This window comes from Bos indicus, chromosome 29, assembly GCF_029378745.1.
Source record: "Bos indicus isolate NIAB-ARS_2022 breed Sahiwal x Tharparkar chromosome 29, NIAB-ARS_B.indTharparkar_mat_pri_1.0, whole genome shotgun sequence".
NCBI classification, from domain to species: Eukaryota; Metazoa; Chordata; class Mammalia; order Artiodactyla; family Bovidae; genus Bos; species Bos indicus.
The window spans coordinates 28,680,392-28,704,568 of record NC_091788.1 but is presented as its reverse complement, the minus strand read 5'-3'; the positions used below and the strand labels follow the sequence as shown (position 1 = coordinate 28,704,568).

General features: G+C 50.8%; 2 protein-coding genes across 3 annotated transcripts; one reads left to right on the top strand and one right to left on the bottom strand.

The window, feature by feature from the left end:
• The first annotated feature begins 94 nt into the window (after nucleotides 1-94).
• VSIG2 (V-set and immunoglobulin domain containing 2) lies at nucleotides 95-18,597 on the top strand. Its single transcript, XM_019954991.2, has 10 exons — nucleotides 95-1,031; nucleotides 1,376-1,539; nucleotides 2,327-2,534; nucleotides 3,314-3,472; nucleotides 4,419-4,538; nucleotides 4,885-5,029; nucleotides 5,987-8,081; nucleotides 11,076-11,179; nucleotides 13,076-13,197; nucleotides 17,605-18,597. Exons 1-7 carry the CDS (start codon nucleotides 968-970, stop codon nucleotides 6,114-6,116), a joined length of 990 nt encoding a protein of 329 aa, XP_019810550.2. The 5' UTR covers nucleotides 95-967; the 3' UTR covers nucleotides 6,117-8,081; nucleotides 11,076-11,179; nucleotides 13,076-13,197; nucleotides 17,605-18,597.
• Nucleotides 6,403-13,882, bottom strand: NRGN (neurogranin). 2 transcript variants are annotated; one of them, XM_019954988.2, is made up of 4 exons: nucleotides 13,688-13,879; nucleotides 7,849-8,075; nucleotides 7,617-7,634; nucleotides 6,403-7,219 (listed from the first exon to the last, which is right to left on the bottom strand). In XM_019954988.2, exons 1-2 carry the CDS (start codon nucleotides 13,700-13,702, stop codon nucleotides 7,854-7,856), a joined length of 237 nt encoding a protein of 78 aa, XP_019810547.1. In that variant the 5' UTR covers nucleotides 13,703-13,879; the 3' UTR covers nucleotides 6,403-7,219; nucleotides 7,617-7,634; nucleotides 7,849-7,853. The 2 variants fall into 2 exon arrangements, with proteins under 2 accessions (XP_019810547.1, XP_019810548.1); XM_019954989.2 differs by lacking the exon at nucleotides 7,617-7,634 and having other exon boundaries at nucleotides 13,688-13,882.
• Nucleotides 18,598-24,177: the final 5,580 nt, after the last annotated feature.

The following is a 24,177-nucleotide window of genomic DNA, read 5'->3' as shown; positions in this document are numbered from 1 at the left end:
TCTGACTTGGCTTTCTGGTTCAGGATAGCTCTTCTAGAGTCTTTACAAGGGTCATGTGCTGTCAGGTGGTGCTGGAGAGGCGGGGGGAGGTCCTAACTCACTTTAAGCAGCAAGGGGATGAAATTGGTGACTTTCTGCTGGAGCTCGCAGCTTGGGTGCCTGTGCACTTAATCTTCTGCTTCCTCTTCAAGTGCAGGGCCTGAAGAACCTGACTCCTCCTGCCCTCTCCCAGACCACTGAATCCTTCCTGTCCATCCAGCAGTGACCCCCGGTACTGAGGCAGAGCCAGGCACAGGATGTGGGGCTGCTGTGTCCATACCAATCCTGCCATACGCTTTCATACCCAGGGTGGGGGCTTCTCTAGACCTCAGTTTCTCTGCGCATGTAATGGGGTGGCTCTGGGAGGCGGGAGGAGGGTTGTAGTTTCCATGGAGACACCTATCTCAACAAGGGATGCCAAAAGGGCCAAAGAAGGGGTCTCAGGGGAGAAAAGGACCTCCGAGGGCCTCAGAAGGAACAAGACTCTGTGAAGGGAGTGGAAGGGGGTGATGGGGTCTTAGCCTGGGGTTCAGGCTCACAGTGTGAGACCCCGAAGTGGTGACATCATCTCAGTTATCAGGATGCATCTCTTTTCCTCCAGGGTCGCTCTTTCCCTGCAGAGCTCCCATTCTGATCCCTCCCCTTCCCTGGAGTGCCCACCCCACCCCAAACCCAGCCCTCCCCACCCCCCACACCTGACAGCTTCAGAAATTGGGGGAAAGGGGACAACAGAAGGGGGTAGGGTGAGAATGAGTCCTGTATTGGGCCTGGAGGAGGGAGGAGCCCTTCCTTACCTCAGGGCCCGGCCTCTCCCCTTGTTTGCTCTGAGATAGCCAGTCTCGCTCGGCCCAGCACCAGCAGGCTGCTTGGTGGGCGCTCCCTTCCTTCTCCCAGACCCAGACACTCAGACGGACCAAGAGTTGGCGGGATGATGGCCTGGCTCCCGGGGTGCTTCCTCTGCAGGGTCCTGCTGGTCTGGGTCGGCTTAAGTGGTGAGGAGGGGGCTGGCAGATGGGGATGAGAGCAACCGGACTGGGGAGGGGACATGGAAGGCTGCTGGGAGGGTCGAGGACAGAGGCTGGAGGACAAGTTGGGCCTCTCTCAGTAGGGTTTAACCACCACCCAACTTCTGTTTTTCTTTTCCTGACAAACACACCCCGGGACCTGGCCCAGTCTTGGTCCTTTCACTCACCAACCTGGCGGGTCTGGGCTCCTCCCTCCCGGAAACCTCAGGTTTCGGAAAGGGAGGGATGGAGAGGAGGGAGCTGAGCCCTGGCAGAGGGAGGACACTCAGAGTCATCTGAGCCCTCCCCCCGCCGGCCTCTGGCACCCCCAGCCCCCGGGTTGGCTGTGGAGGTGAAGGTGCCCTCCGAGCCCCTGAGCGCACCGGTGGGCAAGACTGCGGAGCTGACCTGCAGCTACAGCACCTCGGTGGGAGACAACTTTGCCCTGGAGTGGAGCTTTGTGCAGCCTGGGAAGCCTGTCTCCATGTCCCAACCGGTGAGCTGGGGGTGCCTGCGCGAGTGGGGGGTCTTCTTGCCTTTGGTGGACTTGACAAGGAGATGCAGGACCAGGGGACCCACCTAGGACGAGGGCAGGGGGTCAGAGAGAGTGCATTTGGGGATGAAAATACTTGGATGAAAAAAAATCAGTGCACTCTTTCTAGATCTTCTTAGGAACACAGTCTGCATGACCCTGTATCACATACACAGTCCTGCAGTTTGTAACTTCCTCCCCCATAGTTGGACTTCCCTGGTGGCTCAGTGGTAAAGAATCTGCCCCACTAAGGCAGGAGACCGGGGTTTGATCCCTGGGCTGGAAAGATCCCCTGTAGGAGGAAATGGTGCCCACTCCAGTATTCTTGCCTGGGAAATCCCATGGACAGAGGAGCCTGGCGGGCTACAATTCATGGGGTCATAAAGAGTCAGACGGGACTTAGCCACTTCCCTATGTGAGTGCAGCTCCAGTGTCAGTTCATAAACTCACAGAGGCTAAGCTGTTGTGATTAAAAGCAGGATAAAATGCTGCCCCTTCCAGGAATATTTGCTCTCCCTCCCCGCCCCTACCCCTGGATTGAGAGCTTGCGTGGCTGAAAGCAATGAATCCAGTTCATTCAGCACCTGGGAAGGGATGATATTTGGGGACAGATAGACCTTCACGGTTCTGGCTACAGAGTATCAGCTTCCCTGGCTGCTTTAGGGAGGGTCTCTTATACCTGCTTTGAAGGACTGTAGAGTTGACACCAGGTGGCAAAAGGCACATCCGCATGTCTTCTGCTTCTCCCTAGATCCTGTACTTCACCAATGGCCAGCTGTATCCAACTGGTTCTAAGGCAGAGAGGGCCAGCCTGCTTCAGAACCCCCCCACAGGAGGAGTGGCCACCCTGAAACTGACCGATGTCCGCCCCTCAGACACTGGAACCTACCTCTGCCAGATTAACAATCCGCCAGATTTCTACACCAATGGGTTGGGGCTAATCAACCTTACTGTGCTGGGTAAGCCAGGCTAGGGACCCTCCAGCCACCCACATTACCTGAAAGATTGCACTGGCCTGCTAAATCTCCCCTATCCTGCTTTCTAGCCCAAGCACCTAACTGCACTAGAGACCTTGAAGGAAAATACCCTTTCCTAAAGTTGTCTAATCTTACCCCTGCTCCACCCTCCTCCCTCAGTCCCTAGTAAATCTCTCCCACAGATAGGGATCTGAGTCATCCCCCAACAGCTCCATCTTTAGGGGAACCTCCCATTTGCAGATAGATTCTGTTTCTCTCTAGGTTAGCAGCAGAGAAAAGCTATGGCCAATTAAAGGAAGATGGCACTCCATCACTAAGCAATAACTTCCTGTTTAGAGCATCCATCTAACCTCAAACTAGAGTCTGATTGGAGATCAGCAAACAGAAGAAACTATTAAAGGGGCTGGGGATGTTGAGATGGAAAAGAGAAGACTTAGGTGGTGGTGTGTAACAGCTGCAATCAAATATCTGAAGAGCTGTCTTATGGAGGAGAGATTTTTCTTCTTTTTTCTCTGTGGGCCCAGAGGGCAGGAAATGGAACCAATGGGAGGATATCATATTAACACAGATTTGGCTTGACATGAGGAAGAATTTTCTAACAATCAGAATTTCCAATAGTGGAAATTACTTCCTGGAGATGAGGTGGTGTGTGAACAGAGGTGGACCGCTAGGTGGTAGGTAGGAGTATTAAAGCAGGAAACTTAGCACTTCATGGAGGTGGAGCCAGAAGAAAGCTAAGGTACTTCTTATGACTTTTGCAGTGCCCCCCAGTAGACCTGCATGCAGTCAGAGTGGTCAGACCTTCGTGGGGGGCTCTGCTGCGCTCAGATGCAGCTCTTCTATGGGAGCCCCCAAGCCTGTGTACAACTGGATCCGCCTTGGAGCTTCTCCTACACCTTCTCCTGGCAGCATGGTGCAAGGTAAGGGTCCAGGCCACCAAGGAAGATGGGACTCAGAGCCTGGGCAGATCTGGCCTCTAAACTCCACACAGCCACAATAGAAGTTCCATGTCTGGAGGTATGAGATACATGGCTATATCTCCCCTACTTCTTCCTTGGCTGCCTTTACTTTTCCCTCCTGTCATCCTGTACCATCTGCAGCTGTGTGGTCCTGGGAGCATTTATCAAGCTAAACATATTTCTGATATCCTGGAAGACAGTGGAAGGCAGGGGGTATTCTGTGACTCCCACTTGTCTATTCTGGGGCTTGGGGTTCCTTGTAGATATCTTAATGGTCATGAATCATTTCCAAACTTCCTAGAGAGGAAGCCGAGGCAGAGTAGCAAGGACTGGCTTGAATCTCCTACAGGGGATCACATAGCTGGCTAAGAGCCTTGGCTTCTCAGTCTCCTCATGCTGGCTCCAGTGCCCTGGCTACCCTCCCAAGCCCAGCAAACCACTTTACCAATGCAGAAAGCCCCCAGGTCACCTCCCAATGTGTACTTTTCCTTGTAAAGGGAAGGTAAGCAGCTTAGAAGAACATTTGGGTCAGCTTAGAGCCCACTCCAGAGAACACAATTTCTAGCAATCAAACCCTTTCCACCAACCAAGAACCTGACATCAGCCAGTAGCCAGCCCACCCCAGTTTCACTGCGGTGTCTGAACCCTTCATGTGTGCCATTTCCCCTTCCCTGAAAAGGCAGCTGTATAGGGTGGAAAGAGTACAGAAGTTGCAGTGGTTTTGCACTTCCTCTCTGGGTCACCTTGGACAATTACTTTCCTTCTCTGAGCCAGTGTGCCCACTTATAGAACGAGGTTAGTTCCTTCCTGATGGGATTGTGGTAAGGATGAAGTGAGATACAGTTTTGTCATAGTGTAGCTCACTGTGAGTCGAATGAGTGATGGACACTTCTTCCTTATTCTCTAGATGAGGTGTCTGGCCAGCTCATTCTCACCAATCTCTCCCTGGCTTCCTCGGGCACCTACCGCTGTGTGGCCACCAACCAGATGGGCAGTGCGTCCTGTGAGCTGACCCTCTCTGTGACTGGTAGGGGATGCTGGGTAAAGGCTGGGTTGGTCTGCCTGGGTAGGGGGTCAGTGTGAAGCCATCGGGGGCATCAAGGAAGGTCTGTTGCTCTGACGATCATGTGTCTCCTTGTATGTGTGCTAAGTTGCTTCAGTCATGTCCGACTCTTTGCGACCCTATGGACTGTAGCCCCCCAAGCTCTTCTGTCCATGGGATTCTCCAGGCAAGCATACTGGAGTGGATTGCCAAGCTCTCCTCTATGGGGTGGTCTTTCCCACCCAGGGATTGAACCCAGGTTTCCTGCACTGCAGGCAGATTCTTTACCATCTGAGCCACCAGGCATTTATCTCCTTACGTGTCTCCTTAGACCCTTCCAAAGGCCGAGTGGCTGGGACTGTGATTGGGGTGCTGCTGGGCCTGCTGTTCCTGTCCGTGGCTGTGTTCTGCCTGATAAGGTTCCAGAAAGAAAGGAGGAAGAGGCCCAAGGAGACATTCGGGGGGAGTGACCTACAGTGAGCAGAAGGGCTGAGGGCTGGTCAGGGTGGGAGGAAAGGGCTTGGGTTAAGAGTTGGTGACGGCAGCTCTCAAACTCTGACACCTTCAGGGGTGTTTCAGGGTGAGGGGCATGGCTCAGCCCTGGGCTTTGGTTGTGCTGTGGGTGCAGTGCGGCTTGGTATTTCAGCGTGTGAGTGAAGTGTGCAGGGTGGAGGGCTTGGTTCATGAGCTACCCTCTCCCTCCTAACACTTAGAAGAATGTTTTGCTTTTCACTTTTAAGGAACTTTTACATAGATTAACAGGCTGTGGAGGCTGGGAGTTGTTTGTCCTGAGCTCTCAGCTGAGTCTAGTTCTTCTGTGTGGGGCAGAGCGAGGTAGTAAGGAAAGGAGAGGCAAAAGCCACCTGTCATCAACTTCAGCTGTCAGCTGTGGGGTCCAGAGTCAGGCATCCTTTCTCCAAGTGTGGTCCTCACACTGGGAGAGTTCCTATGTGCTAAGCTGCCTCAGTCCTGTCCAACTCTGCGACCCTATGGACTGTAGCCTGCCAGTCTGTCCTCTCCAATCCCTCCTCTGTCCATGGGATTCTCCAGGCAAGAATACTGGAGTGGGTTGCCATGCCCTCCTCCAGGGGACCTTCCCAATGCAGGAATGGAACCTGTGTCTCATGTCTCCTGCATTGGCAGGTGGGTTCTTTTACCACTAGCATCACCTGGGAAGCCCAGTCCTCAGATTACCTGAACTAGGAGTTTGTTAAACATTCAGATTCAAACCACTTCTATTCCTCCTGAAGCAGAATCTGTGTGTGTGTGTGTGTGTGTGTTTGGGGGAGGGATAGGGCCTGGAATTGTCGTTTCAACCAAAATTCCACAAGGATTCCTACGCACAGTAAAAATAAGAAGTCCCTGGGATAGAGGATGGGTGTGTTCTGAGGGATGCACCCAGCTTTCACTAAGAATTGCCTGTATCCCATCAGGGAGGACGCCATGGCACCGGGGGTTTCTGAGCAACCTTTGGAAAGGGAAGATTCTAGCAACGGGCTCCTGGAGAGGCCCTACTCTGCCAGCACGGTGACGACCAAGTCAAAGCTCCCTATGGTTGTCTGATTTCTCTCTTGATCCCTGAGGGGGAATATCAGAAATTAAAGTTTTTGGGTACCATACTGTCTCTCTCTTCGTTCTGCCGGTTTAGCAAATTCCTCTAGACTGCCCAAAGAGTATTCCCAGAAGGGATGCTGTGGGCGGGAAGTTTGGTTCCCAAGGTACCTTCTAATCTTGGTTCCCCTCCTCCCTTCACCCTTCCACCTCCACTTTTTGGTTTGGTCAAAGGAGACTTGTTCAGATTTCCAGCGGTGGCCTCATGTACCCAAACTCCCTCCCTTCTGGCACCCTCTGAACACTTGGACATTCCTCTTTATTGTTCACATTCCAACCCAGCACAGTCACATGCACACACGGAGATAAAAACCCTCCCGGCCACAGCCCCAGGAGCCCGTGGGGGGCGGGGCCAGCAGGAGCAGGGGCGGGGCCGCGGGAGACCCCTCCTACCGAGCCGCCCCCGCGCTCCGCGTTCGCGTAAACAAGCGGAGAGCTGGAGAGGTGGCTCTCGGGGTACGCTGGGGAGAGGGGAGGGCTGATTACAGGCAGGCGTGGGGTTGGGGCGTGACACGGCAACTTCCCTTCTGATCACCGGCAGGGGCATCCGACATCATAAAAACCCTCCTCCCCTCTCTCCTCGCCCCAAAGTTCTAGACTAGGCTGGGGCGTGAGCGGCGCAGCAGAGACGCAGGGGCGCCCCCTTTAGCTGCGCGCGGAACTAAAGGATTTCTTTTTTTTTTTTGGAGTGTTCTTGGGCCAGGCTTAGGGCGCCCTCCGCAGTGCGCGAAGGGAAGCACGCGGAGGCTGCGGAGAGAGAGCTGCATGCTGGGTGCGGGGAGAGGTTGGCGAGAAGCTAAAGATTTGGGGGCGCGAGGATGGGGGGGGTCAGGATGGGGAGGAAGGGCGAACGGGGACCATACGAGACTGGAGAGCTAACTAAAAGGGCACGGCCTTAGCGACTGATGGACGAAGTGTTCCTGGGAGAGGGAGTCTCTGGGGGAAGCAGAGAGGGCTCCTGAAGCTGGCAGGTTGGTGGAAAGGAGAGGATCACAGACACGGCAGGGAAGTCTCGTCACTGCGAAGGGGACGCGGCATCCATCTGTCTCGGGAAACTGAGCAGAGAGAAGGGGTGAGCACCTGCCCGCTCCCAGTACTTTCTTCTCTACCCTCCGTCCTGAACCGGGGCACCCAGGGCGGGGAGCGGGGATCACCCGGGACTGCCCACTCGGAGTCACTGAGCTGAAATGAGCCCGCGGCCGGCAGGTGTGCGAGCCGCGGGGTGTTTGTGACCCCTGGGCCCGGCTTGTGGAGTCCAGTGCGGGTGACAGGTGTGTCGGTCCAGTTGCGCCCGTCGCAGCGTCAGCTGTTACCAAGGGTCAGAAAGCCCGTAGGCTTAGGGGCATTTTCCCCGGCTGGAGGCGGGTGGGGGCGGAAGAGGGAAGGGGTGGGTCTGGGGCTTTTCTATCACTCAGGGGTCCCACCCCGCTGCTTCGGAGTCGCATTCATTACCTTCGAAAATGCTCAGTCCTTCGGTCCGGGGCGAGGCAGAACGGAGGATGGAGGTAGAAACAGGTGAGCTCTCGAGCCCGCAGCCTCGTCCCCACCACGCGTCCCCACCCCACATCGCCAATTTCCTTGGCTCCCTCCACACCCTTCTCCATCCCCCAGTGCCCTTAGTCATCCTTGCACCTTCGGAGGAAGGGGCCCGGTGTCGGGAAGGAGAGCCTGCGGCCCGCCTCACCTGGCCTAGTCTCCGCTGGGGCCGCCGCCCGCGCCTCCCCTGGCGCCCCCAGCTCCGCCTGGTCCCCCGGGGCCCGGGCCCTTCCGGCCACGCTCTCCGCTCTTTATCTTCTTCCTTGCCATGTGGCCCCGGAAACTCGCCTGGATTTTGGCAGCGGCCGCGTTGGCACCCGGATCGTCCAGAGGGATGTCTAGAATGTCGTCGTCCGGCTTCGAGCAGGCGCTCTCCTGAGGGTAGGGTAGCGGGGAGGGGGTGTTTCTTGTGGGATGACCCAGCCGAGATCCCCGAGAGGGTGGGGTAGGAGGAGAGACTTGCGGGACTGAGACCAGAGCTACGCGGGAGTGGGAAGCGCAGAGAAGGGGCTAAGGCAGGGCCGGCACTGGGGCAGGGGGAGGGGACGGTGTATGTGTGTGCTTGTGTGTCTTGGGCAGCGGCAGACAAAAAGGAACGTTCAGGGTCAGGTGGACACAGCTGTGTTCCCAACTCCGGAAAAAGAAGCGCACAGTAGATGTGCTACAAGACAGCCAGGTAGCCGTAAGTGAGCCACGGCCCAAGCCAGCGGCCCAGTGAGGGGAGTCGTCTAGCTGTCTGGAGGGTGCCTGCAATTACTGGAGAAGAGCAAAGTAAACCACGGCGGGACTCCTGGACACGGCTGCCTTTCCCCCATCCTCAGAGGGTGCCTCTGGCTTAGAAGGGTCCCTGCTGAGTCCAGGATTCCCTGGGGGAGGGTTTAGAAGAATCAGCAGGCTGTCCCTTCGCTGAGTAAAATCACCCCAGAGCTCAAAGCTGGGATGAAGGTGAAGAGGGGGCTTACCCTGCAGTGGGGCAGCCTTCCCCCACCCAGGGCTAGAGGCCAGAGACTGTTTCCCATTCAGGCTCTATTCTGCACTGCTCCAAACACAGGAGAGAGGGGATGGTCTGCAAGAAGCTACAGAGAAAAGGCTTCACTTCAAAAAAGGACAAAGGAAAGATAAGCAAGAGCAAGAAGTCCTTTCCATGAGGTGCGCAAGAGAAAGAAAAGAATAATGACAATAGTTCCTAATACCACTGAAGCACTGCCCTTGTTCCAGGCATGGCAACACAAGGTTTTACAGATGTTATTTTATTTAGCCCTGCTAACAACCCTATGACGTACCTTTTATTGTTATCCCAGTTGACCCTTAATCAAACTGAGTTAAATCTTGAAAACCTACTTGAGGTTGTACAGGTAGTTATCAGGACCAAAGAGTCAAGCCTTTGTATGTTAGAGTCCAGACTCTATTTTTAACCCCTGCCTGTGTATGTGCTAAGTCGCTTCAGTCGTGTCCGACTCTTTGCGACCCAATGGACCACAGGCTCTTCTGTCCATGAGATTCTCCAGGCAAGAATACTGGAGTGGATTGCTCTGCCCTCCTCCAGGGGATCTTCCCAACCCAGGGATCAAACCTGTGTCTCATGTGTCTCCCCATTCTTTACCACTAGCGCCACCTGGGAAGCCCCTTTTAACCCCTACTTTGCAGATAAGCAAAGACAGTCAAGAAAATGAACCATGCTCTACCACTTGCTAATTGAGTGGTCTTGGGCAAGTTTTCTAATCTTTTCCTATCTCCATTCCTTCTCAGAACTCAAACCATCTGAAATCAGGTCCCTCTGGGTCATGGGGAAGAATAAACACTGTGATATGCAGAAAATTTCTGGCACAATCTAGTCGCTCAATTAATGGTAGCTATTATGATTCTTTTAAATAATGGTAAGTTGATGCAAGATAGTTGTTTCAGTAGGTTGAAGCAGTCATGTAAAAGCAATATCATAGGGAGCAACCAAAAAATAAGGAGACCCAACCCAACAGCTATGAGGTGAGGTGGGAAGCTTAAGGTTAACTATGGAGTTAAAAGGGCATTTCTCCTTTGAACTGACTTTTTTTTTTTTTTGCCTGAGGACTTCCACTACTTTCCCTGTGTTTTTGTTTCTCTGGCAGGAGATGACCAAGGTCTTACATACTAAGAGTACTTCAGTTCCATTCCTTTCTCTTCCCTCCATCACCCATCCAGTTCACAGAATTGAGATGAGTGTGAGTGGGACCTCAGTGACCACTGCCCCAACCAGATCCCACCCCAGGACCTTCATAGGTTTCAATCTCAGATGCTTAAGTCCAGGTTTACAAATGGCTTCCTCTCATCATGGTCCCCAAGGTTGTCTGCATTTTCTGGGCTTCAGAGATCTTTGGTTTGCACTCAAGATGCCCACAGTTGAGTTAAGTGCAGATAAAAGGTGTTATCAAGGGCTGGGGTGGCTTTGGAGAGGCCTGACACACTCTTTTTGTCTTTCCTGGGTCTATCCCCCTCTCCCTGACATCTCATTCCCCACTTATAAACAGAAATCACTCTTTTTTTTGATCCTCGATTCTCAGAACTCAAACCTTTCTTGGGGATATTCTTAGGGAATGGCGAAAGTTTCTTCTCCAAAGAGGACAATGATCAAAACCGCATGCCCAACGCCCTCCCCTGAGCCAGCAGCTGTAGCGGTTGAGCGGAGGAAGGGGTATCTTCCCCCAGAAATGCTCATACCCACCTGCTGCCACCACCCACCCCAGCTGCATCCAGAATGGAACAACAGGCAGAGCCACCCCCAACTCACTGCTTCTCCCCAGAGCCCACTCCCTCTCCCTTCAGCTGAGTTCTCAGGGCAGAGCTGGAGGGACAGTAAAAAGACCCAGGAAGGCTGCCTACGTTGGTGCCTTCCAAAACCAAGATCTGATGGTGTGTGCTGAGAGCTCTGCATGAACTAGGGGGCTTCTGGAAGGGGGAGGTGGATAGTTGTGGGCAAAACACGAGTCATGGCTCTTGGTCCCAAACATCACTTCAGCTCTGAGGATCTCAATATCTTCAGCCACATCTAGAAGTTGTCCCCAATTAAGGCAGTCTCCTTCAGCTCCCTTGTTCTAAAGGCTTTAAGAATTATCCCTGCCTACTGCTTGTCATATGCTGGGCCCTGTGCTAAGCACTTTGCACCCGTTGGTGGTGGTGATGGTTTAGTTGATCAGTTGTGTCCGACTCTTGCGACCCTGTGGAGCCCACCAGGCTTCTCTGTCCATGGGATTTCCCAGGCAAGAATACTGGAGTGGGCTGCTGTTTCTTGCTTCAGGGGATTTTCCTGACCCAGGGATTGAACCCATGTCATCCGCATTGCAGGAGGATTCCTTACTGCTGAGCCAAAAAGGACGTCTTCATTTAATCTCTATTTTACAGGTCAAGAAACATCCGAGATATCTTGCAAATTACCCAAGGTCACAGAGCCGACAAATAGTGATGGGATTCAGAAACCTGTGCTGCGAACTACTTCCTCAGGGCAGGTAATTATTTCTATGAGTTGGATCATCAACTAGACTAAGTAAAAAAAAAAAAGTCCAAAACTGTTTCTTTGCCTTTTTATATTAAGTGATTCAGGAAAAGCCTGATATTTGTGACTATGTAAATTGGCAACCGGTACATCTGAATCAACAGCTCTTGCTCTTAAAAAAAAAAAAAAAAAAGCAGGACTGTTTTCTTCCCATTTCTGTCTGAGCCTCTTTACCAAGGAGAAAGAAGGGAATAAGGGAGGCCTAGGTGTTGCCCAAACACCAGGTTGGATAGTTAGCAGGGAGAGCCCAGGATGGATGGTGAAGAAGGACTGGTTCCCAGCCTCCCAGATGTGCTCTGTTCACTATGCATGTCCCAGCTTCCTCCCAGTGCAGAGCTCAGCCCTCCACAGAATGGAGATGGGTAGGAAGATGCTCAGTCCCAGCCCTGCCCCAACCCTCAGCCTGTCACCTCTTCTTGGACCCCCTGCACAGCCTGGCAGTGGTGCTGTCTCTTGCCCAGCCCTTTAGCCCTGCATACCTAAGACACGACCTGAAAGGGGGAGGGCGCCTGTGTACAGAATGCACTGGAGGAGGTGACCCAGAATACGGGGCAAGTGGGATAATTGTGTGTTTGCCTCTGCTGTATTATTTGAGTGAGCAGCGTCTTCTTTTTTAGGGGACACTTATTCCAACCATGCCCACCAGCCCTTCAGTATGGCTTTCTGGGCACTCAGGAACATGGTCCAGGGCAGACCAGAGCCCACAGGCAGGCACCCGACATCCTACTCTAATTAGTCCTGCAGGTGCCAGTGGGGACAAGTTACTGTCCTTCTCTGGCTTTTTGTTGTCTTTGCTCTTGCATTTCTTTCCATTGACCATGATTCCTGACTTACTTCCCCAGCATTCTTACCATCTGGGCAATATTTCCTCTCCCCCACAGGCATACCCAGAACCCACCATCCATTTATTTTCTCTGTTTTGTAAAACACCACTGGGGGGTGAGGAGCCCAGGAACCTCCATTAAGAGCCCAATTTTCCTTTCACAACCAAAAACTGCTTCCAGGAGAACAACAGAGAGGAAAGGCTGGAAGAAAATATGTTATCAGGGCTTTCTCTAGGGGTGGGATTGTAGATGATTGACATGTTTCTTTTTTATACTTTTCTTCAGTTTAAATTTTTTTTTCTGTTATGAGCATATTACCTTTACAATGAGGAAATATTGGAAATATTTATAGGAGAGGTTAAATTACAGCTGTTGGAATCAGACAAGTCTAGTGTTCTACCTTCACACTTAGAAGCTGTGCTTCCTTGGGCAAATCATTTAATCTTTCTAAACCTCACTTCGCACATCTGTAAAATGGAAAAATGTCTACCTCACAGGGTTGTCATGATGGTTAAATATAAAGTGTTAGGTACATGGTAAGCATTCACAAATTGACAACAATTATTTGTATTAATAAGAGCTAAACATCATAACAACAGCCACAACCACTTGCCCCTTTCTTTCTGCCTCTTGGTACTCAGACACAGGGAACCCTCACCTCTTCTAAATTGGGCTATTCCTTCCATCCAAACCTCATTTAGCCCCCTTTTTAAGCCATACGGTGGAGGGTGAGGAGCAGGCAAAGTTATAACTTCTTGTGTCATTAGCTGGGTTGACCAAATGGCTGAGAATACAAGGACTTTGGAGTCGGACTTTCTCTATACGTAAGGACTAAAAATAAATAAAAGTAACAATAAACAAATACAAACATATCGTATACACGTATGATCACCACTCCTCGGATGTGCCAGGAGCCTGGTCCTGTGCGAGGCGCTTTCATGCCCGCACCTTTAACAGCAACCTGCTTTGGCGTCAGGTCTCCTTGTGGGCGCTGACAAATTGCAGACACTTCCTTCCCTCGCCAGCAGGGCTCTCTCGCGGTCACTTCACCCAGCCCCCTCCAGAGCTAGAAAGCGTTGGAGGCCGGGCCAATCCCTCCCCAGGACCACATGGACTAGGCTCTTCGCTGCCCATCATCAGTACTAAGGTAACCAACATGAATTGACTATCTCACCGGGCGCTGCACAGGACGCGAGGGTCACCAAGGTCATCCTGTCCGCCCACCGACGGCGGCAGTAGTGGGATGGGGATTGGGGTGAGGGCCGAAAGCCAGGGGAAAGGAGTCGCGGTTGCTTCGCTAGGCGACGGTTTCCAGCGTCTCCCTGGGGAAGTTCCTCTTCTCGTCTAACCTGCAGCTTTACTGTTGCAGAGCCTTGTCGAGCTCCGGGTCCAACCTAGACTGCTTAGCGGATGGGCGCCCAGACGCCCCCGCGAGTTGGGAGCATTTTTCCTAGGGCTTCCAAGTCAGGCGGGCGCCTTCCACCACCCACCATTCGCGTCTCAGCAGGCACCCTTATGGCTCCTAGGTCTTCTGCACCCACTTCCATCCCTCACTTCCCACTGCCCCTCCAGGAGCTTCTCGGTAGCCCCTTCCCCAGACCAAGCTGAGTGCCCGTCCCCCAGGCCCGCTCACTTACGGTGCAGCAGTCCATGTTTGATGTCAGGAGTCCTTGGCTGGGACGGAGGCTGGCGCAGGGGGTCTGCGCGGTGACAGGTGGGGACCCTGGGGCGGTGGCGAGGCAGCCGATCCGCGCCGAACTAGCAGCTCAGCTCTCGGGTCCTCTCTCCCGCGCTCCGCTCTGCTGGAGAAAGTATCCTGAGCCCTGCGGAAGAGAAGCCAATCAGGAGAAGCCCTCGGCAGAGTGGGCGGGGGGATTAGAGGCAGGGCCACGCCCCCTCGCGGCTCCCTCCTCCTCGCCCCGCCTCCTGCCCCAACCCCTCTGCCTACACACTTTCATCCATTCCTCCTACACACCCCATCCTCCCAAACTCACCACCAACACCCTCCCCGTTGCTGCCGAGGCGGCAGACTGCCAAGCAGATGTATGCCGGCGCACGCAGAAGGAGGACCCCGACATCCCGGGCACAAAAACACTCGCATCTGGGCACAACACTCCTCCCACCCACAGAGAGAAAACCATGCACCCCTCACCCACACTTCCACAAACTAGCTAGAGTCCCAAATATGGTTCCCTCTACCTTCCCTCCCCACTCAGGCCTCAAAGAATTTAATGACCCCCTAGGACGTGCGGTTTAAAGGTATCGTCATCACTCTGCGGTGGAATGGGGAAGGCGTGGGTACATAACCTGGAGGTGGGCACGCGTAAACACAAAAGCTCACACCAGAGCCCAACACGTCCATATATGATACTTCCCAGGCTCACTAAAACGTGCACTTCGACACGCAGACAAAGACTGCAAAAATAACTAAACAGGCCTTGTACACACGCTGTGCTGATACACGCAGACTCCCTGTTATGTGCACACACCAGCACGCATGGACACGGCAATCACCCTACTGGAAATGTCTGCATTACATATCTATCTATCCATCCATCCATCCATCCATCCATCCATCTATATGTCCTGCACTAACAAGATAAAATCATATATGCATGACACCCATTTGGTGTGTGTATATATAGAGAGAAAGATATATGTAGATATACACACCTTTCCTTCCCACTCCCCAAGCCACACCTCCCCAACCTCTTGTTCCATTGCTTCTGTATAAGACAAATACTGGCTACTCTCACCCTTGCCCCTGGGAGGGGAAGAAAATACTCTCAACCCCAGTGTAGGGAAATATCCAAAGTCATCAGTTCTCTGGGTCCATGGTGGAGGAAGGATGTGGGCTTTGTGAGAGGCTTGGGAAGGGAGATATGGGAGGAGGAGCCTCGTAGGAGAACAGCCTGGTGGGGGAACAGCTTGCCAACCTCCCCCAACCGGTCAGGGTACCAGAGCTAGCAGCGTGGCATGCTAGTGAAGAGGTTGGGCCACTTCTGAGAAAACTGGGAGGTCCTTCTCAGCTGAGGTCCTAGAGGAGGGAAGGAAGCAAGGATGCCTGCTCTTCAGATGTGTGGACTGGAGCAGAGGGGAGGAGGGGGAAAATGCCCTGTGGCTCTGGCTGAGACAGGGGTTGCTGAAACGGCACTGATGAGACTCCACAGCCACTTGCCTGTCCTAGCACGGCTGTCACATGCTTCCTTCCTACCTGAACATTTGGGCTTTGCTTGCCAAAGGGAAAATGAGTGGGAGGGAAACTCTGGTGGCCACTCAGGTTGGGGACAGGGTTAGCCAGCTTGTCTCCCAAGCTGAGCTGGATGCCGGCTGGGATTCCAGGCCCCGGGGTGTAGGGGTGTCTCTCTCAGCAGGTTTGGGACCCACCCACCCTTGTAACTGAAAATCTGTTCCCCAGTCTGTCTCTGGCACATCCTTCATCCCCCACCCCCCCACCTCCACCAAATGGCAGAAAGTCCTGGGAACTCGGGCCCTTGCCTACATGAGGGCCTCGGGTTTGTGCCAGTTAGCGTTAGTTTTCAACTCTGGCTTCCAGAGGAGGGAGGGAAGGAGGACCTGAGGGGCACACTGGATATCAGGCCTGGACTCCGTGCTTATCTCTTCCCAAATTAGAGCTGAGGAATTCGGGATTGAGTGAGTTTGCAGTAAAGTCTCCCAAGTTGCTAGGCAACATCACTCTGCAGGCTGCATTGCCTCTGGGCCCTTCTTCCTGCTGGTCAGAGCTGAAGAGGGGGGTATCTTATTAATGCACCCCCCCTTCAGAGCCCCGCACAGGCAGCACAGCCCTCTCCTCCTCCTGAACGACACCTTTGTGTGGAGGTGAGGGTGTCTCTGAACAACCGCAGGCCCAAGGGACAATGGATACGCGACTGTGGTTCTACCTGGAAAACAACCATTTCAGCAAGAGCCCACTTGAGGCGCCTACGCAGAACTGGCCACAGCGCTTGTCAGGGGGATGGGCAGGCGCAGAGGTGAGGAAAAGGTAGACAGACAGGAAGGCAGAGACAGAAATAGGAAGGCAGACACCCACAGACTCAAGTATCCAGAGGGGAGCAGCACCACTACATGGGGATGTCCCCATATAATGACACCTACATGCATACACACACACACACACACACACACACTGGTCACACATCTTCAGAGACACGTACTGTGGGCTCTTCGCCACACAGTCACATCCAAAGATACGCACAGAAGCAGGCCCCTCCACCAGCACACATCAAGGACACGCACATCCTCTGGTGAGGGGTTCCTCTTCCGGACTAGGTGACTAAGGTTGTCGGCAAGTCTGGCTGGGTGGATCTGTGAGCCTCTGATTCTCGAATCAATGAGAAGGAAAGGAGACAGGAGCAGTGAGGACTGAGGGGTCCCAGGACTTTGAGGAACTGACGAGACCAGATGACACTCCCCACAGAGAACTGCCTGGCCTGGGGCCTGGGGCCAAGGTCAGCCTTTGGAGTGTTACCTGTTAACCTGCTGGGCTTGGGCCCTGCATTTATCGTCCTTGACTCTTCACATTTCAAAAACTCCTCAACTTCCACTGCTATTGAAGGAGAAGGATTGCAGGCCTAGAAAGGGGAGGAACTCTGGAGGGGCCTGGTTTGAGAGTGAGCTGGGGCCCGTGGGTGCAGAGAGGAGGCTGGACTCAGCAGGGAGTAGGGAGGTGGAGGGCACAGCTGGAAGGCAAAGCTGGCAGAGGAGGAGATGGCTCAACACAAGAAAGGATAAAAGATGGATTAGTGGGAAGCTTCTAGGGTCCAGTACAGATTCTTCTTGGGACAGATGGAGGGGGATTTGGAGAGAGCTGGTCCTCATAAGCGGAGACAAACGCCAAGGCACATGGCAAGCTATTTGCCAAGACTTGTGGCTTCCCCGCCTTGGAGTGGGCACTTTCTGAACATAACATCCTAGCTGTAACCCACGGTGGGACTCCACCATAAGACGAGGGTGGGACGTGGGAGGCTGCGCCTTTGGTGAAGCCGAGCTGGGGGCTTCTTAGGTCAGGATTTTGAGTGGAAGGGGTGAAGGTAGCAGGAAATTCATTTTTCTCTGCAAATATTTCAGCTTTTGCTGTGGTAGTATTTTTAGCGACTTGGTTGGCAGAGGAGGAACCCGGGTACATTTTTAAAGGGGCCTCTACCAGACTTGAGGTCTCCTCCCACCCTACCCCCACATTTCAGAAAGGCAAGGGGGAGAAAGCACACGGCATTCAAATCTAAAAGTCGGTTTTGCTAGCCGTTAGGCCACCGTGAAGTCATCTTTGCGGTAGTCGTTGTCTGTTTTCATTAACATCATTCTCATTAGCATCCTTATCAAGAGTAAATATTTCTCGAACTTCTGCCGTGTGCAGGGTGCTGCTCCAGGCAGGATAGAAAAAGCTTACCAGGACACACTTGGTGAGAGAGAGAAGGGAGCAAACTTCCGAGTGAGTGCTGGGTGCTGTGTGTCGTGCTAGCCACGTTGTCAATGTGATTTCGTTTAATTCTGATAACAACCCTGCAAGTTAGGCCTTATCTTTCCTATTTTACAGATGAGGATGCGAAGAACTTTCAGGGGTTGAAGAATTTACCCAAGCTTCCACTGGCATGAAATGCAAGAGCCTGGATTAAAACCCAGAAGAGAATGATAATATTATCCTAAATCTGAATAATGATTTACAAGGTGTTTCCACAATCGTGATTTAATTTGGTGCTTTTGAGAACTGTGTGAGGAGGTATTAGTATTTTTGACGCGTTTGAGGAGGAAGTGAGGCCTGGAGAGATTCAGGGACTCGGGTCTTGTTGATACGAGTCTGGTACACTGCAGGACTAAGACTAAAAGGCGAGAATTCTGTTACAGCTTTGAATTCTGTGAGTGTTCACCTCTACAACTCCCAGTGCTTACTGGGCTCGAAAGAATGGGTTACAGTGGTTAACAAATCGTGCGCTGTGTCTCTTCTCTTGGCTCTTACAGTCTTACAGATAAAAGTACATATGTATGTATGTGTATATATATCTATGTGCACATATAGCTTATGTATATATAGATATGCTGCTGCTGCTGCTGCTAAGTCGCTCCAGTCGTGTCCGACTCTGTGCGACCCCATAGATGGCAGCCCACCAGGCTCCCCCGTCCCTGGGATTCTCCAGGCAAGAACACTGGAGTGGGTTGCCATTTCCTTCTCCAAGGCATGAAAGTGAAAAGTGAAAGGGAAGTCGCTCAGTCGTGTCCGACTCCTAGCGACCCCATGGACTGCAGCCCACCAGGCTCCTCTGTCCATGGAGTTTTCCAGGCAAGAATACTGGAGTGGGATGCCATTGCCCTCTCCGATATATAGATATAGATGTATATAAATATATGTATCTACATGTACATGTATGAGACATATTTATATTTCCTAAAGTAATAAATAGTGAACTCTGGGAGTTGGTGATGGACAGGGAGGCCTGGCGTGCTACGATTCTTGGGGTTGCAAAGAGTCGGACATGACTGAGCGACTGATCTGATCTGATCTGAAAGTAATAAATGATAGATGCCAAATGAATGATGCAGACAGTAAGTGTTATGAGAATTGAGATAGGGGAGAAATAATTGAAAATTTGGATGATCCAGGAAGGCTTCCTGGAGGAGGATGGTTTGGAGGAAGAATAGGACTAAAAGAAATAAAAGTCAGGGGACTTCCCTGGTGGTCCAGTGGTTAAGACTTCACCTTCCAGTGTGGGGAGTGTGGGTTCAATCCCTGGTCTGGGAGCTAAGATTCTACATGCCTCCTGGCCAAAAAACCAAAACAGAAACAATGTTATAACAAATTCAGTAAAGATTTTTTCAAAAAAGAAGTGAATAGGGCTGGAAGTAGGCAGAAGGACATTTCAGGCACGCACTGCATTTAGTGTCGCTGTTGGCTCAATGCAGTCTCCCTGTCTAGAAAGACTGTGAGGACAGCAATTCCATCGCCCGCCCCTCACGCAGGGTTTATGTCTAAATCAGTGCCCTGACGACACCCTGGGGCACTGCCAGGCCTCAAGGTCACGTCAGCTGTGTGCTCCCGCCTGGTCAGCAGCCCCGCCGCTCCTCAGAGCTCTAACACACACCTGCTCCCTTGCCCCTGTGCCAGGGGCCTGCCTCCTCCCGGTCCATGCCCTGTTACTCTGGGTCTCAGCGTAATTCTGAGTCCTGCGTGCAGTTTGCTCCTTGTTCCTATATTGCCCCATTTACTTATTCTCTAGCCCTCCGTTTCCCTTTCCTCAGTTTGCTTCCCTGCGTTTCCTGATGAATAAAAGCCAGTGATGGCCTAGCAACATGTGTACCTGCTGAGCCTCACATCCCACCTGCAAACATTGAACCAACAAAGTTATTCTTATAACAAGCAAACAACCATTCTGATAATATTTTAAACTCCCACACAAACCTAAGAACCACTTCAATTTTGGTCCAGATAATGCCTGTTTTAATTGTTTTTTTGTTTGTTTTTATAAAAAGACTTATATGAGGTATGGTTTTTACCTTAGTCTGTTTGAAGACCTTTTCTCCTTTTGTGGTTCAGGTGGACAATGGATAAAAGAGATTCCTGGGGCTTCCCTAGTAGTCCAGGGTTAGGACTCTGAGCTTCCAAGGCAGGGAGTGTAGGTTCGATCCCTGATCAGGGAACTAAGATCCCGCATGCCTCATGGCATGGCCCAAAACTTAAAAACAATTTTTTTAAGTAAAAGAGATTCCTTGTTCTTTCAGTAATGTGCGTCAGGTGAGGTGCAGGCCATTCTTCCTGCCATTGTCTACCTTAGGGAAGAAGGGGAAACATCCAGGAGATAGCGACTCTTGAAGTCATACAGAATGGGCATCTCTTGGAATGTGTATGTAGCCAGCATTCCACATTTAAGTTGCTCCACGCTACACTCTCTGCAGGTGGTGATTGCAGCCATGAAATTAAAAGACGCTTACTCCTTGGAAGGAAAGTTATGACCAAGATAGATAGCATATTCAAAAGCAGAGACATTACTTTGCCAACAAAGGTTCGTCTAGTCAAAGCTATTGTTTTTCCAGTGGTCATGTATGGATGTGAGAGTTGGACTGTGAAGAAAGCTGAGCGCCGAAGAATTAATGCTTTTGAACTGTGGTGTTGGAGAAGACTCTTGAGAGTCCCTTGGACTGCAAGGAGATCCAACCAGTCCATCCTAAAGGAGATCAATCCTGGGTGCTCTTTGGAAAGAATGTTGCTAAAGCTGAAACTCCAATACTTTGGCCACCTCATGCAAAGAGCTGACTCATTGGAAAAGACTCTGATGCTGGGAGGGATTGGGGGCAGGAGGAGAAGGGTTCGACAGAGGATGAGATGACTGGATAGCATCACCGACTCGATGGACGTGAGTTTGGGTGAACTCCGGGAGTTGGTGATGGACAGGGAGGCCTGGTGTGCTGCAATTCATGGGGTCGCAAAGAGTCGGACACGACTGAGCAACTGAACTGAACACTCTCTAGTCTGAGAGCTTGGGTAGAGTGGTGGTTTTCGTCTGGATCCAGAGGCCATGGTTGTCATCCATTTGACATCTAGCTACTATTGCCTTATATTAACACTTAAAAAAAAAATAACCTTTTGTTTTACTTTAGAAAAAACACATGCAAAAGTAAACAGAGTTAATACATAAAGGAACTCCAAGTACCCATCACTCACTTTCAATAAGTCTCAGGTCATCACCAAATTTACCAATATTCCTCATGACTCCCCCATTATCATTTTACTTATAAATATTCAAGTATATGGGCTTCCCTGGTGGCTCAGACGGTAAAGAATCCACCTGCAATGTGGGAGACCTGGGTTCGATCCCTAAGCTGGGAAGATCCTCTGGAGGAGGGCATGGCAACCCACTCCAGTCTTCTTGCCTGGAGAATTCCATGGACAGAGGAGCCTGGTGGGCTACAAAGAGTCCATGGGGTTGCAAAGAGTTGGACACGACTGAGCGACTAAGCACGTATGTCCCTGAAATATCAATTCAATCAGTTTAGTCACTCAGTCATTGTCTGACTCTTTGGGACCCCACAGACTGCAGCACACCAGGCTCCCCTATCCATCTCAACTCCTGGAGCTTGCTCAAACTCATGTCCATTGAGTAGGTGATGCCACCCAACTATCTCATCCTCTGTCAAATCCTTCTCCACTTGCCTTCAATCTTTCCCAGCATCAGGGTCTTTTCAAATGAGTCAGTTCTTTGCATCAGGTGGCCAAAGTATTGGAGTTTCAGCTCAGCATCAGTCCTTCCAATGAATATTCAGGACTGATTTCCTTTAGGATGGACTGGTTGGATCTCCTTGCAGCCCAAGGGACTCTCAAGAGTCTTCTCCAACACCACAGTTCAAAAGCATCAATTCTTTGGCACTCGGCTTTCTTTATAGTCCAACTCCTACATCCATATATGACTACTAGAAAAACCATAGCTTTGACTAGGTGGACCTTTGTTGGTAATGTAATGTTTCTGCTTTTTAATATATTGTCTAGGTTGGTTATAGCTTTTCTTCCAAGGAGCAAGCATCTTTTAATTTCATAGCTGCAGTCACCATCTGCAGTGATTTTGGAGTTCAAAAAAATAAAGTCTGTCACTGTTTCCATTGTTTCCGCATCTATTTGCCATGAAGTGATGGGACCAGTTGCCATGATCTTAGTTTTTTGAATGTTGAGTTTTGTTTTTTCTTTTTGAATGTTGAGTTTTAAGCCAGTTTTTTCACTCTCCTCTTTCACTTTCATCAAGAGGCTCTTTAGTTCTTCTTTGCTTTCTGCCATGAGGGTGGTGTCATCTGTATATCTGAGGTTATTGATATTTGTCCCGGAAATCTTGATTCCAGCTTGTGCTTCATCCAGCCCAGCATTTTACATGATGTACTCTGCATATAAGTTAAATAAGCAGGGTGATAATATACAGCCTTGATGTACTCCTTTCCCAATTTGGAACCAGTCTGTTGTTCCGTGTTCAGTTCTAACTGTTGCTTCTTGACCTGCATACAGATTTCTCAGGAGGCAGGTCAGGTGGTCTGGTATTCCCATCTCTTTAAGAATGTTCCACAGTTTGTTGTGATCCACACAGTCAAAGGCTTTGGCATAGTCAATAAAGCAGAAGTAGACGGTTTTCTGGAACTCTCTTGCTTTTTTGATGATCCAACAGTTGTTGACAATTTGATCACTGGTTCCTCTGGTTTTTCTAAATCCAGCTTGAACATCTGGAAGTTCATGGTTCATGTACTGTTGAAACCTGGCTTGGAGAATTTTGAGCATTACTTTGCTAGCATGTGAGATAAGTGCAATTGTGTGGTAGTTTGAGCATTCTTTGGCATTGCCTTTCTTTGGGACTGGAATGAAAATTGACCTTTTCCAGTCTTGTGGCCACTGCTGAGTTTTCCAAATTTGCTGGCATATTGAGTGCAGCACTTTCACAGGATCATCTTTTAGGATCTGAAATAGCTCAACTGGAAATCCATCTCCTCCACTAGCTTTGTTTGTAGTGATGCTTCCTAAGGCCCACTTGACTTCGCATTCCAGGATGTCTGGCTCTAAGTGAATGATCACACTATTGTGGTTATCTGCATCATTAAGATCTTTTTTCTATAATTGTTCTGTGTATTCTTGCCACCTCTTCTTAATATCTTTTCCTTCTGTTAGGTCCATACCATTTCTGTCCTTTATCGTGCCCATCTTTGCATGAAATGTTCCCTTGGTATCTCTATTTTCTTGAAGAGATCTCTAGTCTTTCCCATTCTATTGTTTTCCTCTATTTCTTTGCATTGATCACCGAGGAAGGCTTTCTTATCTCTCCTTGTTGTTCTTTGGAACTCTGAATTTAGATGGGTCTTTAGATCTTTCCTTTTCTCCTTTGCCTTTAGCTTCTCAGAAAAATAGGGACCCTTTAATCCTTATTTTTAAAGAGTATGTTCTTTGAACTGAAAGCTCCATAAAGAACGAAAATAGCTTTTTTAACCACAGACTCTGATGCGGGAGGGATTGGGGGTGGGAGGAGAAGGGGATGACAGAGGATGAGATGGCTGGATGGCATCACTGACTCAATGGATGTGAGTTTGAGTGAACTCCGGGAGTTGGACAGAGAGGCCTGGCGTGCTGCAATTCATGGGGTTGCAAAGAGTCGGACGTGACTGAGCGACTGAACTGAACTGAACCTTATCTTGATGTATGGGACATAGTGGATACTTCACAAATTCTCTTTTTTTGAATGATTGAAAAATGGGTGAAAGAATTTCAACATGAAGTAAGGGGTAAAGGAAAGTGCATATTTCTGTGGTCAGGCATGATCTAATTTGCAGTGGGAGATTTGTTGAGAGCTTCCCAGGTGGCTCGTGTGTAACAAACCTGCCTGCCAATACAGGAGACTCAGGTTCCATCTCTGGGTTGGGAAGATCCCCTGGAGGAGGAAATGGCAACCCACTCTTGTATTCTTGCCTGGGAAATCCCATGGACATAGGATCCTGGCGGGCTATAGTCCATGGAGTCGCAAAGAGTTGGACACGACTGAGAGACTCAGCATACACACACACACACACATATGATTCTGGTGGAGGCCCAGGTATGTCTTCAGCAAGAATGTAGTAGGTGGGCCTTAAATAGGGAGGCGACTCCTCCACTCTCTGAGATTCAGCTTCAGGGCTTCCATTCTCAGGAGCCGAGACATTGGGATCTGTGTTCCGTGGAAATCCTTGCTGAGATCCCCCTCCCCACCCCTTCATGGGAGGAGCATGGAAGACAGAACATGACAGGGCCTGAGAGCCTGAGAAGGAACTTAGCCTACAACCAGTTTATCTAGTTTCGTGTTTCTCTTGCTGTTTTATGGTTTCCTTCCTTTAGCTCAGTCGAGCATTTCAGCTTTGTCTTAGCTACACAAAAAGACATCAAAGGAAGAATGACACACCCCAGGGCTCGAGGTCCACAGGCCAGCTGGGTGGCAGCATCCTTCAGTAAGAGAGCTTAAGAGGAAATTGGCTGTCAGGGAATCAGAGCCTGACTTTGTGGCTTTGATGTCCTTTTTTAAAAAAAAAAAAAAACTTTTTGGCCACACCCCTCCACCTGTGGGATCTTAGTTCATTGACCAGGAGTCAAAAACACACCATCTGCATTGAAAGGCAAAGTTTT